This window comes from Coregonus clupeaformis, unplaced genomic scaffold (genome assembly GCF_020615455.1).
Source record: "Coregonus clupeaformis isolate EN_2021a unplaced genomic scaffold, ASM2061545v1 scaf1551, whole genome shotgun sequence".
Classification (NCBI taxonomy): domain Eukaryota; kingdom Metazoa; phylum Chordata; class Actinopteri; order Salmoniformes; family Salmonidae; genus Coregonus; species Coregonus clupeaformis.
In genome coordinates, this window is record NW_025535005.1 from 98,944 (window position 1) to 115,729 (window position 16,786).

At 43.2% G+C, this 16,786-nt stretch overlaps 1 protein-coding gene across 2 annotated transcripts; it reads left to right on the forward strand.

The window, feature by feature from the left end:
• The first annotated feature begins 14,915 nt into the window (after positions 1-14,915).
• Positions 14,916-16,687, forward strand: LOC121565420 (2-hydroxyacyl-CoA lyase 1-like). 2 transcript variants are annotated; one of them, XM_041876092.2, is made up of 3 exons: positions 14,916-15,033; positions 15,683-15,784; positions 16,131-16,687. In XM_041876092.2, exons 2-3 carry the CDS (start codon positions 15,758-15,760, stop codon positions 16,395-16,397), a joined length of 294 nt encoding a protein of 97 aa, XP_041732026.1. In that variant the 5' UTR covers positions 14,916-15,033; positions 15,683-15,757; the 3' UTR covers positions 16,398-16,687. The 2 variants fall into 2 exon arrangements, with proteins under 2 accessions (XP_041732026.1, XP_041732027.1); XM_041876093.2 differs by lacking the exon at positions 14,916-15,033 and having other exon boundaries at positions 15,733-15,775.
• Positions 16,688-16,786: the final 99 nt, after the last annotated feature.

Here is a 16,786-nt window from a genome sequence, read left to right on the forward strand (position 1 = left end):
GCTTGATTTCGATTAATACTTTGGGATACTGGTGCACTTTTGGTCAGAAAGGCCCCTTTTCCGTGTAGGCAACAGTACACGATTTTCTTCATAATGCATTTCATATTTCGTAGAGCCTAAATTACACAATTTTCTTCATAATTCATTTAATACATGTTAAAGAGGTTAATGTAAAATAATGAAATTTCGGCTTTCACTTATGGCACTTCCAAGGCCTTTCTATTATGGTTATGTCAATCATATTATATACTTGTTGTAACACGTTCAACCAGTTAGCAAGTCAGAAATGTCCGTTTCCAAGTACCGACTAGCACTTGAATGCTGTATTATGCCAACTTCACATTCTCGTGGAAAATGGGAAGTTGTAACTCCCACATGATTGTGTTCAAGGGGTTTTGAAGTCGGAACAATTCTTAAACCAATATGATTGGCAACAACATTTTCACTATTTCTCACTTGTAATTCCTACTTGTAGGGTCATTCAAGTGAAACTTCCCAGTCGGAACTAGGTATTTCTCCATAACTCTGATAGCACCCTGAACACGACATTAATATGTGTGATCGACAACAGTAGGGTCTGGGTCCTGGCGTGTCCAGTCCCCATACCCATTCCATGGGAGTGAGTGTCAGTAGTCTACTATATGTCCGTGCTATGTGAAGTAAGTATGGTGATTATTATTAAGGTTCTGGTCGTCTGAGATACCAACAAGTAAGGCTATACAACATACAATATCAATAAATATATATTTTCTCCTATTAGTGTATTTGAGTTTGTTCTGTCGTTTCTGGATGATTTAATTGAAATTGCAACCATCTTTCTATGGCTTGTTTTAGATATAGTGATATTTGAGAGATTATTTCATTTCAAATAACTGAAAGTGAGAGGTTGTAATTTGAATAAAGTGGGGAAATGCCATTATTGAACATGTGGTGATTAGAACAAAAGATTTCACTCTTGACTTTGGCGAATATTATCACGCGGCAGTGTCCTAATGCCTGCGCGCAGTGTGCAGTTGCATCCACGCAGTTTACTATTGGCCTCGTTTGCCATAGCAGGCTAGCATTAAAATTATAAAACAAGATTTCACTCTTGACTTTGGCGACTATTATTGCGTGTGTTCTATTGTTTTGGGCGCGCAGTGTATTATTGCGGGCGCACGCAAATTGTATTGTTTTTTGGCGTACAGTGTGTTTTTTGGGCGCGCAGTGTATTGTTTTGGGCGCGCAGTGTACTGTTTTGGGTGCGCGGTCAAAAAAAAAAAGAAGCAAAGCATCCCTTCCGATAGCCGAGAGAGGAGGCCTCCGAAACGGGACAATCGGGGTGGTGGGGAGATGGTGTCCAATCAGCAGATGCCACTGCCGGCTTTATATATTTCACATGGGCATTTCGAGGCTATACTCCGACTGTCTAAGAAGGAAGCTAGCGCCATGGCCAGAACCAAGCAAACCGCTCGCAAATTCACCCGTGGCAAAGCCTACAGGATGCAGCTCGCCGCCAAGGCTGCGCGCAGGAGAGCCTCCCCGTTACAGGTCCGGCACCGTGTCTCAGAGAGATCCGTCGTTACCAAAGCTCCACTGAGCTGCTCCTCCGCAATGTGCCCTTCCAGCGCCTGGGGAGAAAAATCGCCCTGTTCTTCAAGACCGACCTGCGCTTCCAGAGCTCCGCCGTGATGGCCCTGCAGGAGGCCAGCGAGGCTTACCTGGTCGGTCTGTTCGAGGACACCAAACTGTGTGCCATCCACGCAAAGAGGGTGCATATCGTGCCCTAGGACATCCAGCTGGCCCGCCTTATTTGCAGAGAGCGCGCGTAAATTATGACCTGATCTCCAAAATCCCACCTCAATATTTCCATCAAAAAGGCACAATTGATCTATTTATACGTGGTCCTCTGTAGCTCAATTGGTAGAGCATGGCGCTTGTAACGCCAGGGTAGTGGGTTCCATCCCTGGGACCACCCATACGTAAACATGTATGCGCACATGACTGTAAATCGCTTTGGATAAAAGCGTCTGCTAAATGGCATATTAGCGGATTTCTGAACATCATTTGTGAGAAAATACACACATTTACGTGCAACTTAATTCGTGGGAAAAATTGTTTTATTAATGCTAACGCTGTTTTCTATGCTTGATTTCGATTAATACTTTGGGATACTGGTGCACTTTTGGTCAGAAAGGCCCCTTTTCCGTGTAGGCAACAGTACACGATTTTCTTCATAATGCATTTCATATTTCGTAGAGCCTAAATTACACAATTTTCTTCATAATTCATTTAATACATGTTAAAGAGGTTAATGTAAAATAATGAAATTTCGGCTTTCGCTTATGGCACTTCCAAGGCCTTTCTATTATGGTTATGTCAATCATATTATATACTTGTTGTAACACGTTCAACCAGTTAGCAAGTCAGAAATGTCCGTTTCCAAGTACCGACTAGCACTTGAATGCTGTATTATGCCAACTTCACATTCTCGTGGAAAATGGGAAGTTGTAACTCCCACATGATTGTGTTCAAGGGGTTTTGAAGTCGGAACAATTCTTAAACCAATAAGATTGGCAACAACATTTTCACTATTTCTCACTTGTAATTCCTACTTGTAGGGTCATTCAAGTGAAACTTCCCAGTCGGAACTAGGTATTTCTCCATAACTCTGATAGCACCCTGAACACGACATTAATATGTGTGATCGACAACAGTAGGGTCTGGGTCCCGGCGTGTCCAGTCCCCATACCCATTCCATGGGAGTGAGTGTCAGTAGTCTACTATATGTCCGTGCTATGTGAAGTAAGTATGGTGATTATTATTAAGGTTCTGGTCGTCTGAGATACCAACAAGTAAGGCTATACAACATACAATATCAATAAATATATATTTTCTCCTATTAGTGTATTTGAGTTTGTTCTGTCGTTTCTGGATGATTTAATTGAAATTGCAACCAACTTTCTATGGCTTGTTTTAGATGTAGTGATATTTGAGAGATTATTTCATTTCAAATAACTGAAAGTGAGAGGTTGTAATTTGAATAAAGTGGGGAAATGCCATTATTGAACATGTGGTGATTAGAACAAAAGATTTCACTCTTGACTTTGGCGAATATTATCACGCGGCAGTGTCCTAATGCCTGCGCGCAGTGTGCAGTTGCATCCACGCAGTTTACTATTGGCCTCGTTTGCCATAGCAGGCTAGCATTAAAATTATAAAACAAGATTTCACTCTTGACTTTGGCGACTATTATTGCGTGTGTTCTATTGTTTTGGGCGCGCAGTGTATTATTGCGGGCGCACGCAAATTGTATTGTTTTTTGGCGTACAGTGTGTTTTTTGGGCACGCAGTGTATTGTTTTGGGCGCGCAGTGTACTGTTTTGGGTGCGCGGTCAAAAAAGAAAAGAAGCAAAGCATCCCTTCCGATAGCCGACAGAGGAGGCCTCCGCAACGGGACAATCTGGGTGTTGTGGAGATGGTGTCCAATCAGCAGATGCCACTGCCGGCTTTATACATTTCACATGGGCATTTCGAGGCTATACTCCGACTGTCTAAGAAGGAAGCTAGCGCCATGGCCAGAACCAAGCAAACCGCTCGCAAATCCACCCGTGGCAAAGCCTACAGGATGCAGATCGCCGCCAAGGCTGCGCGCAGGAGAGCCTCCCCGTTACATGCCCGGCACCGTGTCTCAGAGAGATCCGTCGTTACCAAAGCTCCACTGAGCTGCTCCTCCGCAATGTGCCCTTCCAGCGCCTGGGGAGAAAAATCGCCCTGTTCTTCAAGACCGACCTGCGCTTCCAGAGCTCCGCCGTGATGGCCCTGCAGGAGGCCAGCGAGGCTTACCTGGTCGGTCTGTTCGAGGACACCAAACTGTGTGCCATCCACGCAAAGAGGGTGCATATCGTGCCCTAGGACATCCAGCTGGCCCGCCTTATTTGCAGAGAGCGCGCGTAAATTATGACCTGATCTCCAAAATCCCACCTCAATATTTCCATCAAAAAGGCACAATTGATCTATTTATACGTGGTCCTCTGTAGCTCAATTGGTAGAGCATGGCGCTTGTAACGCCAGGGTAGTGGGTTCCATCCCTGGGACCACCCATACGTAAACATGTATGCGCACATGACTGTAAATCGCTTTGGATAAAAGCGTCTGCTAAATGGCATATTAGCGGATTTCTAGCACTTTTGGTCAGAAAGGCCCCTTTTCCGTGTAGGCAACAGTACACGATTTTCTTCATAATGCATTTCATATTTCGTAGAGCCTAAATTACACCATTTTCTTCATAATTCATTTAATACATGTTAAAGAGGTTAATTTAAAATAATGAAACTTCGGCTTTCACTTATGGCACTTCCAAGGCCTTTCTATTATGGTTATGTCAATCATATTATATACTTGTTGTAACACGTTCAACCAGTTAGCAAGTCAGAAATGTCCGTTTCCAAGTACCGACTAGCACTTGAATGCTGTATTATGCCAACTTCACATTCTCGTGAAAAATGGGAAGTTGTAACTCCGACATGATTGTGTTAAAGTGGTTTTGAAGTCGGAACAATTCTTAAACCAATAAGATTGGCAACAAAATTTTCTCAATTTCTCACTTGTAATTCCTACTTGTAGGGTCATTCAAGTGAAACTTCCCAGTCGGAACTAGGTATTTCCGATAACTCTGATAGCACCCTGAACACGACATTAATATGTGTGATCGACAACAGTAGGTTCTGGGTCCTGGCGTGTCCAGTCCCCATACCCATTCCATAGGAGTGAGTGTCAGTAGTCTACTATATGTCCGTGCTATGTGAAGTAAGTATGGTGATTATTATTAAGGTTCTGGTCGTCTGAGATATCAACAAGTAAGGCTATACAATATGAATAAATATATTTTTTTTTCTATTAGTTTTTTTTCACAAATAGACAGGTATTTTTACCTTTCCTTGGTAGCAAGACCTTATATTTTTTTGCCAACTTTCTATTAACATTTAATAGAGTGAGATCATTTTATTTATTTTGGGATATGAATCCACATCACCATCAGACCATTTTATTGGTAAACTACAAGTTGTATTGTCAGTGATCCAATTTACAGTTTAGTCATTTAGCAGACGTTCTTATACAGAGTGCATAAATTTTTCATTCTGGCCCCCGTGGGAATCGAACCCACAACCCTTGCGTTGCAAGCGCCATGCTCTACCAACTGAGCTACAGGAAGGTCAATACCTTATATAGTACATTTATCATAATGTGGTTGTATTCCAGAGAGGTTAGAAAATGTATCTAGATCCTCTGAGTACAATGACACGTTTGTTTTTAAACCTTGGATTTCTAATCCCTTGATATAATTGTTGGATCTGATTTGAATAGCTAACATTTCGATGGCCATAATAAATAGATATACCGATAGTGGACAACTTTGTACATTTCAGCACCACGGAGCTCCTCTATTACCCGTCTCGTGAGTGGAGATGAAGCAGAAGCGCTGTCCGTTCAACTGTGCTGAATAAAGCAACGCATGCACCGAGTCTTCCTTTGTCCTTCCTGATTTTGCCAATTATTTGGTTGGAGTATTTCGGCCTGCCGCGCGTCTTTGACTATTGTAGATAATCCCTTTGGATTTATGTGTTTTATTTCAACGCCTCAGGCAAGTAAAACGTTCAATACGTAGCTTTAAGACGGGTTAGTTAACAACATACATGGTGAGAAATGTAGAGGTGCGCGTATAAATGGAGCAATTGTGCCTTTTTGATGGAAATATGGAGGTGGGATTTTGGAGATCAGGTCATCATTTACGCGCGCTCTCCGCGAATACAGTGGGCCATCGGGATGTCCTAGGGCAAGATGGACACACTCTTTGCGTGGATGGCACACAGTTTGGTGTCCTCGAACAGACCGACCAGGTAAGCCTCGCTAGCCTCCTGCAGGGCTATCACGGCGGAGCTCTAGAAGCGCAGGTCGATCTTGAAGAACTGGCTGTTTTTTCTCCCCAGGCGCTGGCAGGGCTCGTAACGGGGAGGCGCTCCTGCGCGCAGACTTGGCGGCTAGCTGCTTCCTCTAGGCTTTGCCACGGGTGGATTTGCGAGCGGTTTGCTTGGTTCTGGCCATGGCGCTTGCTTCCTTCTTAGACAGTCGGAGTATAGCCTCGAAATGCCCATGTGAAATGTATAAAGCCGGCAGTGGCATCTGCTGATTGGACACCATCTCCCCACTACCCCGATTGGCCCGTTACGGAGGCCTCCTCTGTCGGTTACTGGAAAGGATGCTTTGCTTCTTTTTTTTTTTAGAACCGCGCGCCCATCACTATATACTGCGCGCCAAAAACAATAGTACACTAAGCGCGTGCGTACAATAGCACACTGCTGGCCCTTTGCGCGCAATAATAGTCGTCAAAGTCAAGAGTGAAATCTTGTGTTATATTTTAATGCTAGCCTGTTATCGCAAACGAGGCCAATAGTACACTGCCTGCACACAACTACACACTGCGCGCTGGCAAAAGCACACTGACAGTCGGGAGTATAGCCTCGAAATGCAGAGACGCGCCATGGCCAGAGCCAAGCAAACCGCTCGCAATCCAGAGCGATTTACAGTTAGTGCATACATTATTCTTTTTTATTTTTTCATACTGGCCCCCCGTGGGAATCGAACCCACAACCCTGGCGTTGCAAACGCCATGCTCTATCAACTGAGCTACCTCCCTGCCGGCCATTCCCTCCCCTACCCTACCCTATTTCTCACCATGTATGTTGTTAACTAACTTGTCTAAAAGCTACGTATTGCACGTTTTACTTGCCTTGAAATAAAAGGCATCAATCCAAATGGATTATCTACAATAGTCAAAGTCGCATGGCCAAATCAGGAAGGCTCCGCGCATGCGTTGCTGTATTCAGCACGGTTGAATGCATTCAGAGTCAGAGGTTGAAGTTTTGTCTCTCTGGCGGGAGGTAAGTTTGGTTTACAGAGGTGGATAGAGTAGCCAAAAATTGTACTCAAGTAAAAGTACTGTTACTTCAGAATAATATTGTTATGTATGGTACGACGTGCTGTACGTCGTACTGCACGTTGTTATGGTTTACGACAGTGTGCTGCTTTACGGATGAAAGGGTTGTCAGAATGTGTGGCACATGTCATTAAACGACAGAGTGATGTACAATGTGAAACTGTCCAGATGTCCGTTCTTCTACAGCTAGGCTAGATATAACATTGGCGACGAAGATGGCTGAATTCAGTTTACCACCGCCAGCACCATTACTTGCCGTGCCTGGCGAACCTCCAGTCCAGTGGAATAACTGGCTTGAAAGCAGTGGCGGCTCCTGAAAAAATTCTCAGGAGGGGCAATTTTTCTGATGATTTAGGTGACCTACACACATTTTTAAAAAGATATGTCCAGCAACAACATGAAGACAGGGGCAGCATATAAGTCAATACCAGAATCATTTATTGACTGATCTCAGGGAGTGCTCCTAATCTCAGCTTGTTACCTGTATAAAAGACACCTGTCCACAGAAGCAATCAATCAATCAGATTCCAAACTCTCCACCATGGCCAAGACCAAAGAGCTCTCCAAGGATGTCAGGGACAAAATTGGAGACCTACACAAGGCTGGAATAATAATAATAATAATATGCCATTTAGCAGACGCTTTTATCCAAAGCGACTTACAGTCATGCGTGCATACATTTTTGTGTATGGGTGGTCCCGGGGATCGAACCCACTACCTTGGCGTTACAAGCGCCGTGCTCTACCAGCTGAGCTACAGAAAGTGGATACTCATGGATGCGCATCGCAATTGTAAAATGTCAACACAATTGGAGACACCACGTCATTTTTGGAGACATGTTATTGACAGTAAACTATTGTAGATGCGACTGCTAACTAAATAAAACATTTTAGCTGGCTAGCTAATCATCTTAGCTAAATGTGGGGCAAACAATTCAGTTATTTACCGTTAATTTGAGGGATTGGGGTGAAAGAAATCGAGTTACATAGTGATACTTTACGATATACTGTATTGACAATATCGCAATATAACCATATCCACCCTGTCCAAAGTCTCTACTTGGTCTCAGTTCTCCAGTAAACTTGTGATTATCAACACTAACCTCATCGTTGTGGCGGCGGACAGCTAGCCTGTATCCCTCATCCAGTTGAGTGGCAATGTTATTTTTTCGTTTCGTACCATTTTTTTGGAAAATCCTCGGGTGTAGGACTTCCCCCCTTTAGTAGAAACCTGTTGAATTATTAAATTTGGTCTGGGAGGTCCTAATTGTTTCGTTGCCAATTTATCTTCATTTGTTCGCAGACAAAAAGGAAATTCTTTCAAAGACACAATCGAGTTGCACTGAAGCCTAGCCATGTTGATAGTAGTAGTGAATTGATTGACGCTGCTACCCTCTCTTTTCTTAGTTACGTTCATGTGACGAAAGCGCGTAAGTGCAAGCCCACAGACACCCATTGAGATTGTATTGAAGGCTCTGAAATTTGAAAAAAATAGATTTTACATGGGAGTCTATGACAGAAGTTCTGGGCGATTTTCAATCTGACTGAAATCGCCCCAAAAAGGGGGTGGAGCCATTTGAAGCACGACTTTAGCCTGATTCGACATTTAGTGGCAGTGTGGCACTGTGGCAGATCAGACGTATAGATTACAACACTGATAACTACTGTTGCCGTGATATAATTGATTAGAAAAAAAATCCCTTCCTTTTCCCGTTTGGCAGTGCGTCGCCCATATCGCCCTATTGAACAGGCCGTCCCTGCTTGAAAGTTTAAACACTTATCTCGAAGCTATGGACTTTTCTACAATCTCCGACAAGCGGAGGACAGCACTTCTCCGTCACTGCCTTGAGGGACAGAGGATTTTCAGAGCGCTTGGATCGGCTCCTACATTCACTGCTGCAGTCAGCCTCCTACGGAACCACTTCGCCGGGAAAGAGCGACGCTACCGGCTACGGAAGAGACACCAACGGCCGGGTGAGTCCATTCAAAGCTACGTGGCTAATCTGAGGGATTTGGCTAGCTCTTGTAACTACGGGTCACTTAAAGTATTTAGTCAGCCACCAATTGTGCAAGTTTTCCCACTTACAAAGATGAGAGGCCTGTAATTTTCATCATAGGTACACGTCAACTATGACAGACAAAATGAGAAAAATCCTGTAAATCACATTGTAGGATTTCTAATGAATTTATTTGCAAATTATGCTGGAAAGTAAGTATTTCATTATTATGGTTGGGTCGGTATATATCATGTGAATTTTTCTTGATTTTTTCGTAGTCCTATGTGGCTCAGTGGGTAGAGCGTAGCGCCTGTAACCCCATGGAAGCGGGTTCGGTCCCCGAGGCTGCCCACGTATAATGTATGCAAGCATGACAGTAAGTACAGCGTCTGCTAAATGGCATAATGTTTTCTTATTATGATGGGGTTGGTTGGTTGGTTAATAGTGATGGGGTGGTGTAAAGAGGAGGGTGAGAGGATTCTGGAGTGAGTATAATAACAATAATAATATGCCATTTAGCAGACGCTTTTATCCAAAGCGACTTACAGTCGTGCGTGCATACATTTTTTGTGTATGGTGGTCCCGTGGATCGAACCCACTACCTTGGCGTTACAAGCGCCGTGCTCTACCAGCTGAGCTACAGAGGTGTGGCGTGATGCAAAGATTGTATGAAAATGAAATGATTTATGATGTATGGTTTTTGTACGATTTTTATAAAAACCCTTAAATCAGAACCAAGCAAACTGCTTTAGTGTTGGATAATTGTCTGTTTGCTTCGTATGTGTATTGGTGTTTATCTATTATAACTATTTTTGATCCTTTGTCTGCTGGTTTCGGTATATTTTGTGGGTTGTTTTTAAATTATTTTATGGCCTCTCTTTCTATGTGGGTGAGATTGTCTTTTGTGTCTGTCTGATGTTTGATAAACCAGGTGTAGTTCTGCCCTCTGCTGGGGGATCTGAGGTAGTGGCTGTGGCAGCAACAGTGAGGGAAGAAGGAAAGAGTTGTGAAAATATTCTGTTGGTGTGGCTATGATTGTCCAAGCTGTGGATGGAAGTCAATGTAAATGTAATGCTGGCACCAGTTATTTAATATCAGTCTTGCTGTGGTTGTTGTCCAGTGTATCAGATCTGGAGACGTATGGAATTGGAGGGTTGGGAATTGTGTGGTGATGTATCCATTCATGATTTTCAGGTTGCGTTTCTGCACTGGGGTGAGGAACTGAATGGTTAAGGATAGGGATATAAATAATAGCATTTGGAAAAGTGTTTTTTGCTTCTTTATACATGTCTGCCAGCTGTTTGAGGGAGGTCTGGTAGGGATCATGGTACTTGTTGGTTATACCCACCTAGAGAAACACCTGGCAGGTGTCTTTTTCAGAACCTTGGCAAAATGATAAATATTTGCACCTGGGTAGCTGTCGATTTGTATGTTTGGGTTATTGAATGAGGGTATTCTGTTGAGGTTGGAATCTCCTATTATCAGTCTGGATGCTGTGCCTATGAAGTCCCAGTCAAGTCCTGTTGACGGGAGGAGATTCTATTGAAGCGAATTAATTGTGATTTCGCTATACCTTTTGAAAGTGTGTTTTGGATGGTAGCTGTGTTTATGGAGTAGAGCATGTGTATCTGTAGGTTTAAAGTATACTTTGGTGAGTAATGTTTTCTGTGTTGCATTGTTTTGGTTGAAGAAGGCTGTTGTATCCAAGAAATGTACTTCCATTGGATTTATTGTGTATTTAACTTGAATTGATGCGTGGTGATTATTGAGAATATTAATGAAATCTGTGAAACGTGTGCATATGCAGGTGCAAATTTCTTAGCCATAGTTGTTCCCTCCACCTGTAAGTAGTGCCTACCATTAAACCTGAAGTCATTGCTCGTCAGGCTGATCTCTAATAGTTCTAATATGTCGTTGTCCAGTCTATCCCTATCTGGAAACCTATTGAAAAGTGTTCTAACTGCCTCTATCCCTACTACTGTGTTGATATTGGCGTATAAGCTATCTATATCAATGGTTATATATATATATATATATACACACACACACACAGTGGGGAAAAAAAGTATTTAGTCAGCCAACAATTGTGCAAGTTCTCCCACTTAAAAAGATGAGAGAGGCCTGTAATTTTCATCATAGGTACACGCCAACTATGACAGACAAATTGAGAAAAAGAATCCAGAAAATCACATTGTAGGATTTTTTATGAATTTATTTGCAAATTATGGTGGAAAATAAGTATTTGGTCACCTACAAACAAGCAAGATTTCTGGCTCTCACAGACCTGTAACTTCTTCTTTAAGAGGCTCCCCCTGTCCTCCACTCGTTACCTGTATTAATGGCACATGTTTGAACTTGTTATCAGTATAAAAGACACCTGTCCACAACCTCAAACAGTCACACTCCAAACTCCACTATGGCCAAGACCAAAGAGCTGTCAAAGGAACCAGAAACAAAATTGTAGACCTGCACCAGGCTGGGAAGACTGAATCTGCAATAGGTAAGCAGCTTGGTTTGAATAAATCAACTGTGGGAGCAATTATTATGAAATGGAAGACATACAAGACCACTGATAATCTCCCTCGATCTGGGGCTCCACGCAAGATCACACCCCGTGGGGTCAAACTGATCACAAGAACGGTGAGCAAAAATCCCAGAACCACACGGGGGGACCTAGTGAATGACCTGCAGAGAGCTGGGACCAAAGTAACAAAGCCTACCATCAGTAACACACTACGCCGCCGGGGACTTAAATCCTGCAGTGCCAGACGTGTCCCCCTGCTTAAGCCAGTACATGTCCAGGCCCGTCTGAAGTTTGCTAGAGTGCATTTGGATGATCCAGAAGAGGATTGGGAGAATGTCATATGGTCAGATGAAACCAAAATATAACTTTTGGTAAAAACTCAACTTGTCGTGTTTGGAGGACAAAGAATGCTGAGTTGCATCCAAAGAACACCATACCTACTGTGAAGCATGGGGGTGGAAACTTCATGCTTTGGGGCTGTTTTTTCTGCAAAGGGACCAGGACGACTGATCCGTGTAAAGGAAAGAATGAATGGGGCCATGTATCGTGAGATTTTGAGTGAAAACCTCCTTCCATCAGCAAGGGCATTGAAGATGAAACTTGGCTGGGTCTTTTTAGCATGACAATGATCCCAAACACACCGCCCGGGCAACAAAGGAGTGGCTTCGTAAGAAGCATTTCAAGGTCCTGGAGTGGCCTAGCCAGTCTCCAGATCTCAACCCCATAGAAAATCTTTGGAGGGAGTTGAAAGTCCGTGTTGCCCAGCGACAGCCCCAAAACATCACTGCTCTAGAGGAGATCTGCATGGAGGAATGGGCCAAAATACCAGCAACAGTGTGTGAAAACCTTGTGAAGACTTACAGAAAACGTTTGACCTGTGTCATTGCCAACAAAGGGTATATAACAAAGAGAATTGAGAAACTTTTGTTATTGACCAAATACTTATTTTCCACCATAATTTGCAAATAAATTCATAAAAAATCCTACAATGTGATTTTCTCTGTCATAGTTGACCTATGATGAAAATTACAGGCCTCTCTCATCTTAAGTGGGAGAACTTGCACAGTTGGTGGCTGACTAAATACTTTTTTCCCCCACTGTGTATATATATATATATATATATATATATATATATATATATATATATATATATATATACATACAGTGGGGAAAAAAGTATTTAGTCAGCCACCAATTGTGCAAGTTCTCCCACTTAAAATGATGAGAGAGGCCTGTAATTTTCATCATAGGTACATGTCAACTATGACAGACAAAATGAGATTTTTTTTTCTCCAGAAAATCACATTGTAGGATTTTTAATGAATTTATTTGCAAATTATGGTGGAAAATAAGTTTTTCTCAATTTCTCTGTCATAGTTGACGTGTACCTATGATGAAAATGACAGGCCTCTCTCATCTTTTTAAGTGGGAGAACTTGCACAATTGGTGGCTGACTAAATACTTTTTTCCCCCACTGTATATATATATATATATATATATATATATATATATATATATATATATATATATATACACACACACACACACAGTATCTCACAAAAGTGAGTACACCCCTCACATTTTTGTAAATATTTGAGTATATCTTTTCATGTGACATCACTGAAGAAATGACACTTTGCTACAATGTAAAGTAGTGAGTGTACAGCTTGTATAACAGTGTAAATTTGCTGTCCCCTCAAAATAACACAACACACAGCCATTAATGTCTAAATCGCTGGCAACATAAGTGAGTACACCCCTAAGTGAAAATGTCCAAATTGGGCCCAAAGTGTCAATATGTTATGTGGCCACCATCATTTTCCAGCACTGCCTTAACCCTCTTGGGCATGGAGTTCACCAGAGCTTCACAGGTTGCCACTGGAGTCCTCTTCCACTCCGCCATGACGACATCACGGAGCTGGTGGATGTTAGAGACCTTGCACTCCTTCACCTTCCGTTTGAGGATGCCCCACATATACTCAATAGGGTTTAGGTCTGGAGACATGCTTGGCCAGTCCATCACCTTTACCCTCAGCTTCTTTAGCAAGGCAGTGGTCGTCTTTGAGGTGTGTTTGGGGTCGTTATCATGTTGGAATACTGCCCTGCGGCTCAGTCTCCGAAATGAAGGAGATCATGCTCTGCTTCAGTATGTCACAGTACATGTTGGCATTAATGGTTCCCTCAATGAACTGTAGCTCAAATAAAATAAAATCAAATTTTATTGGTCACATGCGCCGAATACAACAGGTGCAGACATTACAGTGAAATGCTTACTTACAGCCCTTAACCAACAGTGCATTTATTTTAAACAAAAAAAGTAAGAATAAAACAACAACAAAAAAAGTGTTGAGAAAAGAAGAGCAGAAGTAAAATAAAATAACAGTAGGGAGGCTATATATACAGGGGGGTACCGTTGCAGAGTCAATGTGCGGGGGCACAGGCTAGTTGAGGTAGTTGAGGTAATATGTACATGTGGGTAGAGTTAAAGTGACTATGCATAAATACTTAACAGAGTAGCAGCAGCGTAAAAGGATGGGGTAGGGGGGCAGTGCAAATAGTCCGGGTAGCCATGATTAGCTGTTCAGGAGTCTTAAGGCTTGGGGGTAGAAGCTGTTGAGAAGTCTTTTGGACCTAGACTTGGCACTCCGGTACCGCTTGCCGTGCGGTAGCAGAGAGAACAGTCTATGACTAGGGTGGCTTGAGTCTTTGACAATTTTGAGGGCCTTCCTCTGACACTGTCTGGTATAGAGGTCCTGGATGGCAGGAAACATGGCCCCAGTGATGTACTGGGCCGTACGCACTACCCTCTGTAGTGCCTTGCGGTCGGAGGCCAAGCAGTTGCCATACCAGGCGGTGATGCAACCAGTCAGGATGCTCTCGATGGTGCAGCTGTATAATTTTTTGAAGATCTGAGGACCCATGCCAAATCTTTTCAATCTCCTGAGGGGGAATAGGCTTTGTCGTGCCCTCTTCACGACTGTCTTGGTGTGTTTGGACCATGATAGTTCGTTGGTGATGTGGACACAACCTGTTCCACTACAGCCCCGTCGATGAGAATGGGGGCGTGCTCAGTCCTCTTTTTTTTCCTGTAGTCCACAATCATCTCTTTTGTCTTGGTCACGTTGAGGGAGAGGTTGTTATCCTGGCACCACACGGCCAGGTCTCTGACCTCCTCCCTCAACGTGACCCATGTTATACGGTCAGATATACCACAGCTTTCAGCCAATCAGCATTCAGGGCTCGACTCACCCGGTTTATAAAAGGGAACGTGTGTGTGTCAGCCTTAGCATTATGTGGTGGTGCCTGGTTATTTCTGTTGTGTTTAGCTTGAGGTTTGGCCACTCCTCCAGCTGCTGTTACATGTGTCACGCACGGCGCTCTTCCTGTCGTGTCGTTGCTGGTATGTTGTAGTAACGTTCCACGTACGTTATTTATGTCAAGGTCAATGTCAAGGTTGATCTGTGTGCTGAGGAGATGGGGAACAACGTGCAACCTGCTGCTGCTCTCCTGTGGGACATCATTACTATTGTCAAGCAGGTAACACAACACAGTCCTGGGGGACATCAATACTATTGTCAAGCCTGTAACACAACACAGTCCTGGGGGACATCAATACTATTGTCAAGCAGGTAACACAACTCAGTCCTGGGGGACATCAATACTATTGTCAAGCCTGTAACACAACTCAGTCCTGGGGGACATCAGTGCTATTGTCAAGCAGGTAACACAACTCAGTCCTGGGGGACATCAATACTATTGTCAAGCAGGTAACACAACTCAGTCTTGGGGGACATCAATACTATTGTCAAGCAGGTAACACAACTCAGTCCTGGGGGAAATCAGTGCTATTGTCAAGCAGGTAACACAACACAGGCATCTAATATCTGCCCTATATCTGCATATTCTTTTTTAAAGAAACAAGCATTGATTGTCCTGCAGCATAGCAATGTGAGTTATTATATGGATTATAATGAATGGACATTTATGTAAGGGTTGATAGGGAAAATGATGTCTGACATTTCTAAGAGTACAAACTTCAGAAGCCTTTTTAAACCTCAAATACACTACATGTTTTAAATGTCCTGCATTGCAGGAAAGTTCTCCTGCAACAAGGTGATCAAATTAAGATCCTACATCTGTACTTGATTCAGTTTGTTTAGTTTCTACTCCTCATCTTTACGTTCAGCTCCTGGAGGACGTTCATAAAGATGGCTGAAGGTATCCAGCTGATACAGAATGGTGGACCACGTTGAAAGAGAAGATGGTTGCTATGACAAAGGTGACAAAGGTGTGTTGGTGTGTCCGTCTGTGACCTGTGATCTGTGACCTAAGCATGTTAGATTCTGCCTGTGTGTCTGTATTACTGACTCTTTGTTATCTGTGAAATAACTTGACTTAAATCCAACAGGTAGAATACATTATGGTACAGATGTAGTATTGCACTTAAATCCAACAGGTAGAATACATTATGGTACAGATGTAGTATTGCTCTTAAATCCAACAGGTAGAAGACATTATGGTACAGATGTATTCTGAGTCTTGTCATAGGCATGTATGATCCCGTCCGGTCAGGTCCAACAACTTTGCTGTTTGGGTACCTACCACTCCTGATTTGATTGTGTTTCTCTCTCCAGGAGTTAGCTCTACAGTCGACAACACCCATGAACTACTACCAAGTGTTCCACCACATCTCCCAGCTGCTGCCCCACGACTGTGTCATCGTGAGTGAGGGGGCCAACACCATGGACATCGGGCGCACCATGTTGAACAACTACCTTCCTCGACACAGACAAGGCATGCCGCCTCACACAGAGATCAAAGGTCAAATCCGCCAAGTATCCTGTGCCTTTGCCCTGAAGACAAGAATGAATGAGTTGGGATCTGTTGATAGTTCTGCCTGAGAAGACTTCTCAATGGAGTGCTGCCTGACAGGCTGACTGGATGACTTCTCAATGTAGTGCTGCCTAACACGCTGACTGGATGACTTCTCAATGTAGTGCTGCCTGACAGGCTGACTAAATTACTTCTCAATGTAGTGCTGCCTGACAGGCTGACTAAATTACTTCTCAATGTAGTGGTGCCTGACAGGCTGACTAAATTACTTCTCAATGTAGTGCTGCCTGACAGGCTGACTAAATTACTTCTCAATGTAGTGCTGCCTGACAGGCTGACTAAATTACTTCTCAATGTAGTGGTGCCTGACAGGCTGACTAAATTACTTCTCAATGTAGTGCTGCCTGACAGGCTGACTAAATTACTTCTCAATGTAGTGCTGCCTGACAGGCTGACT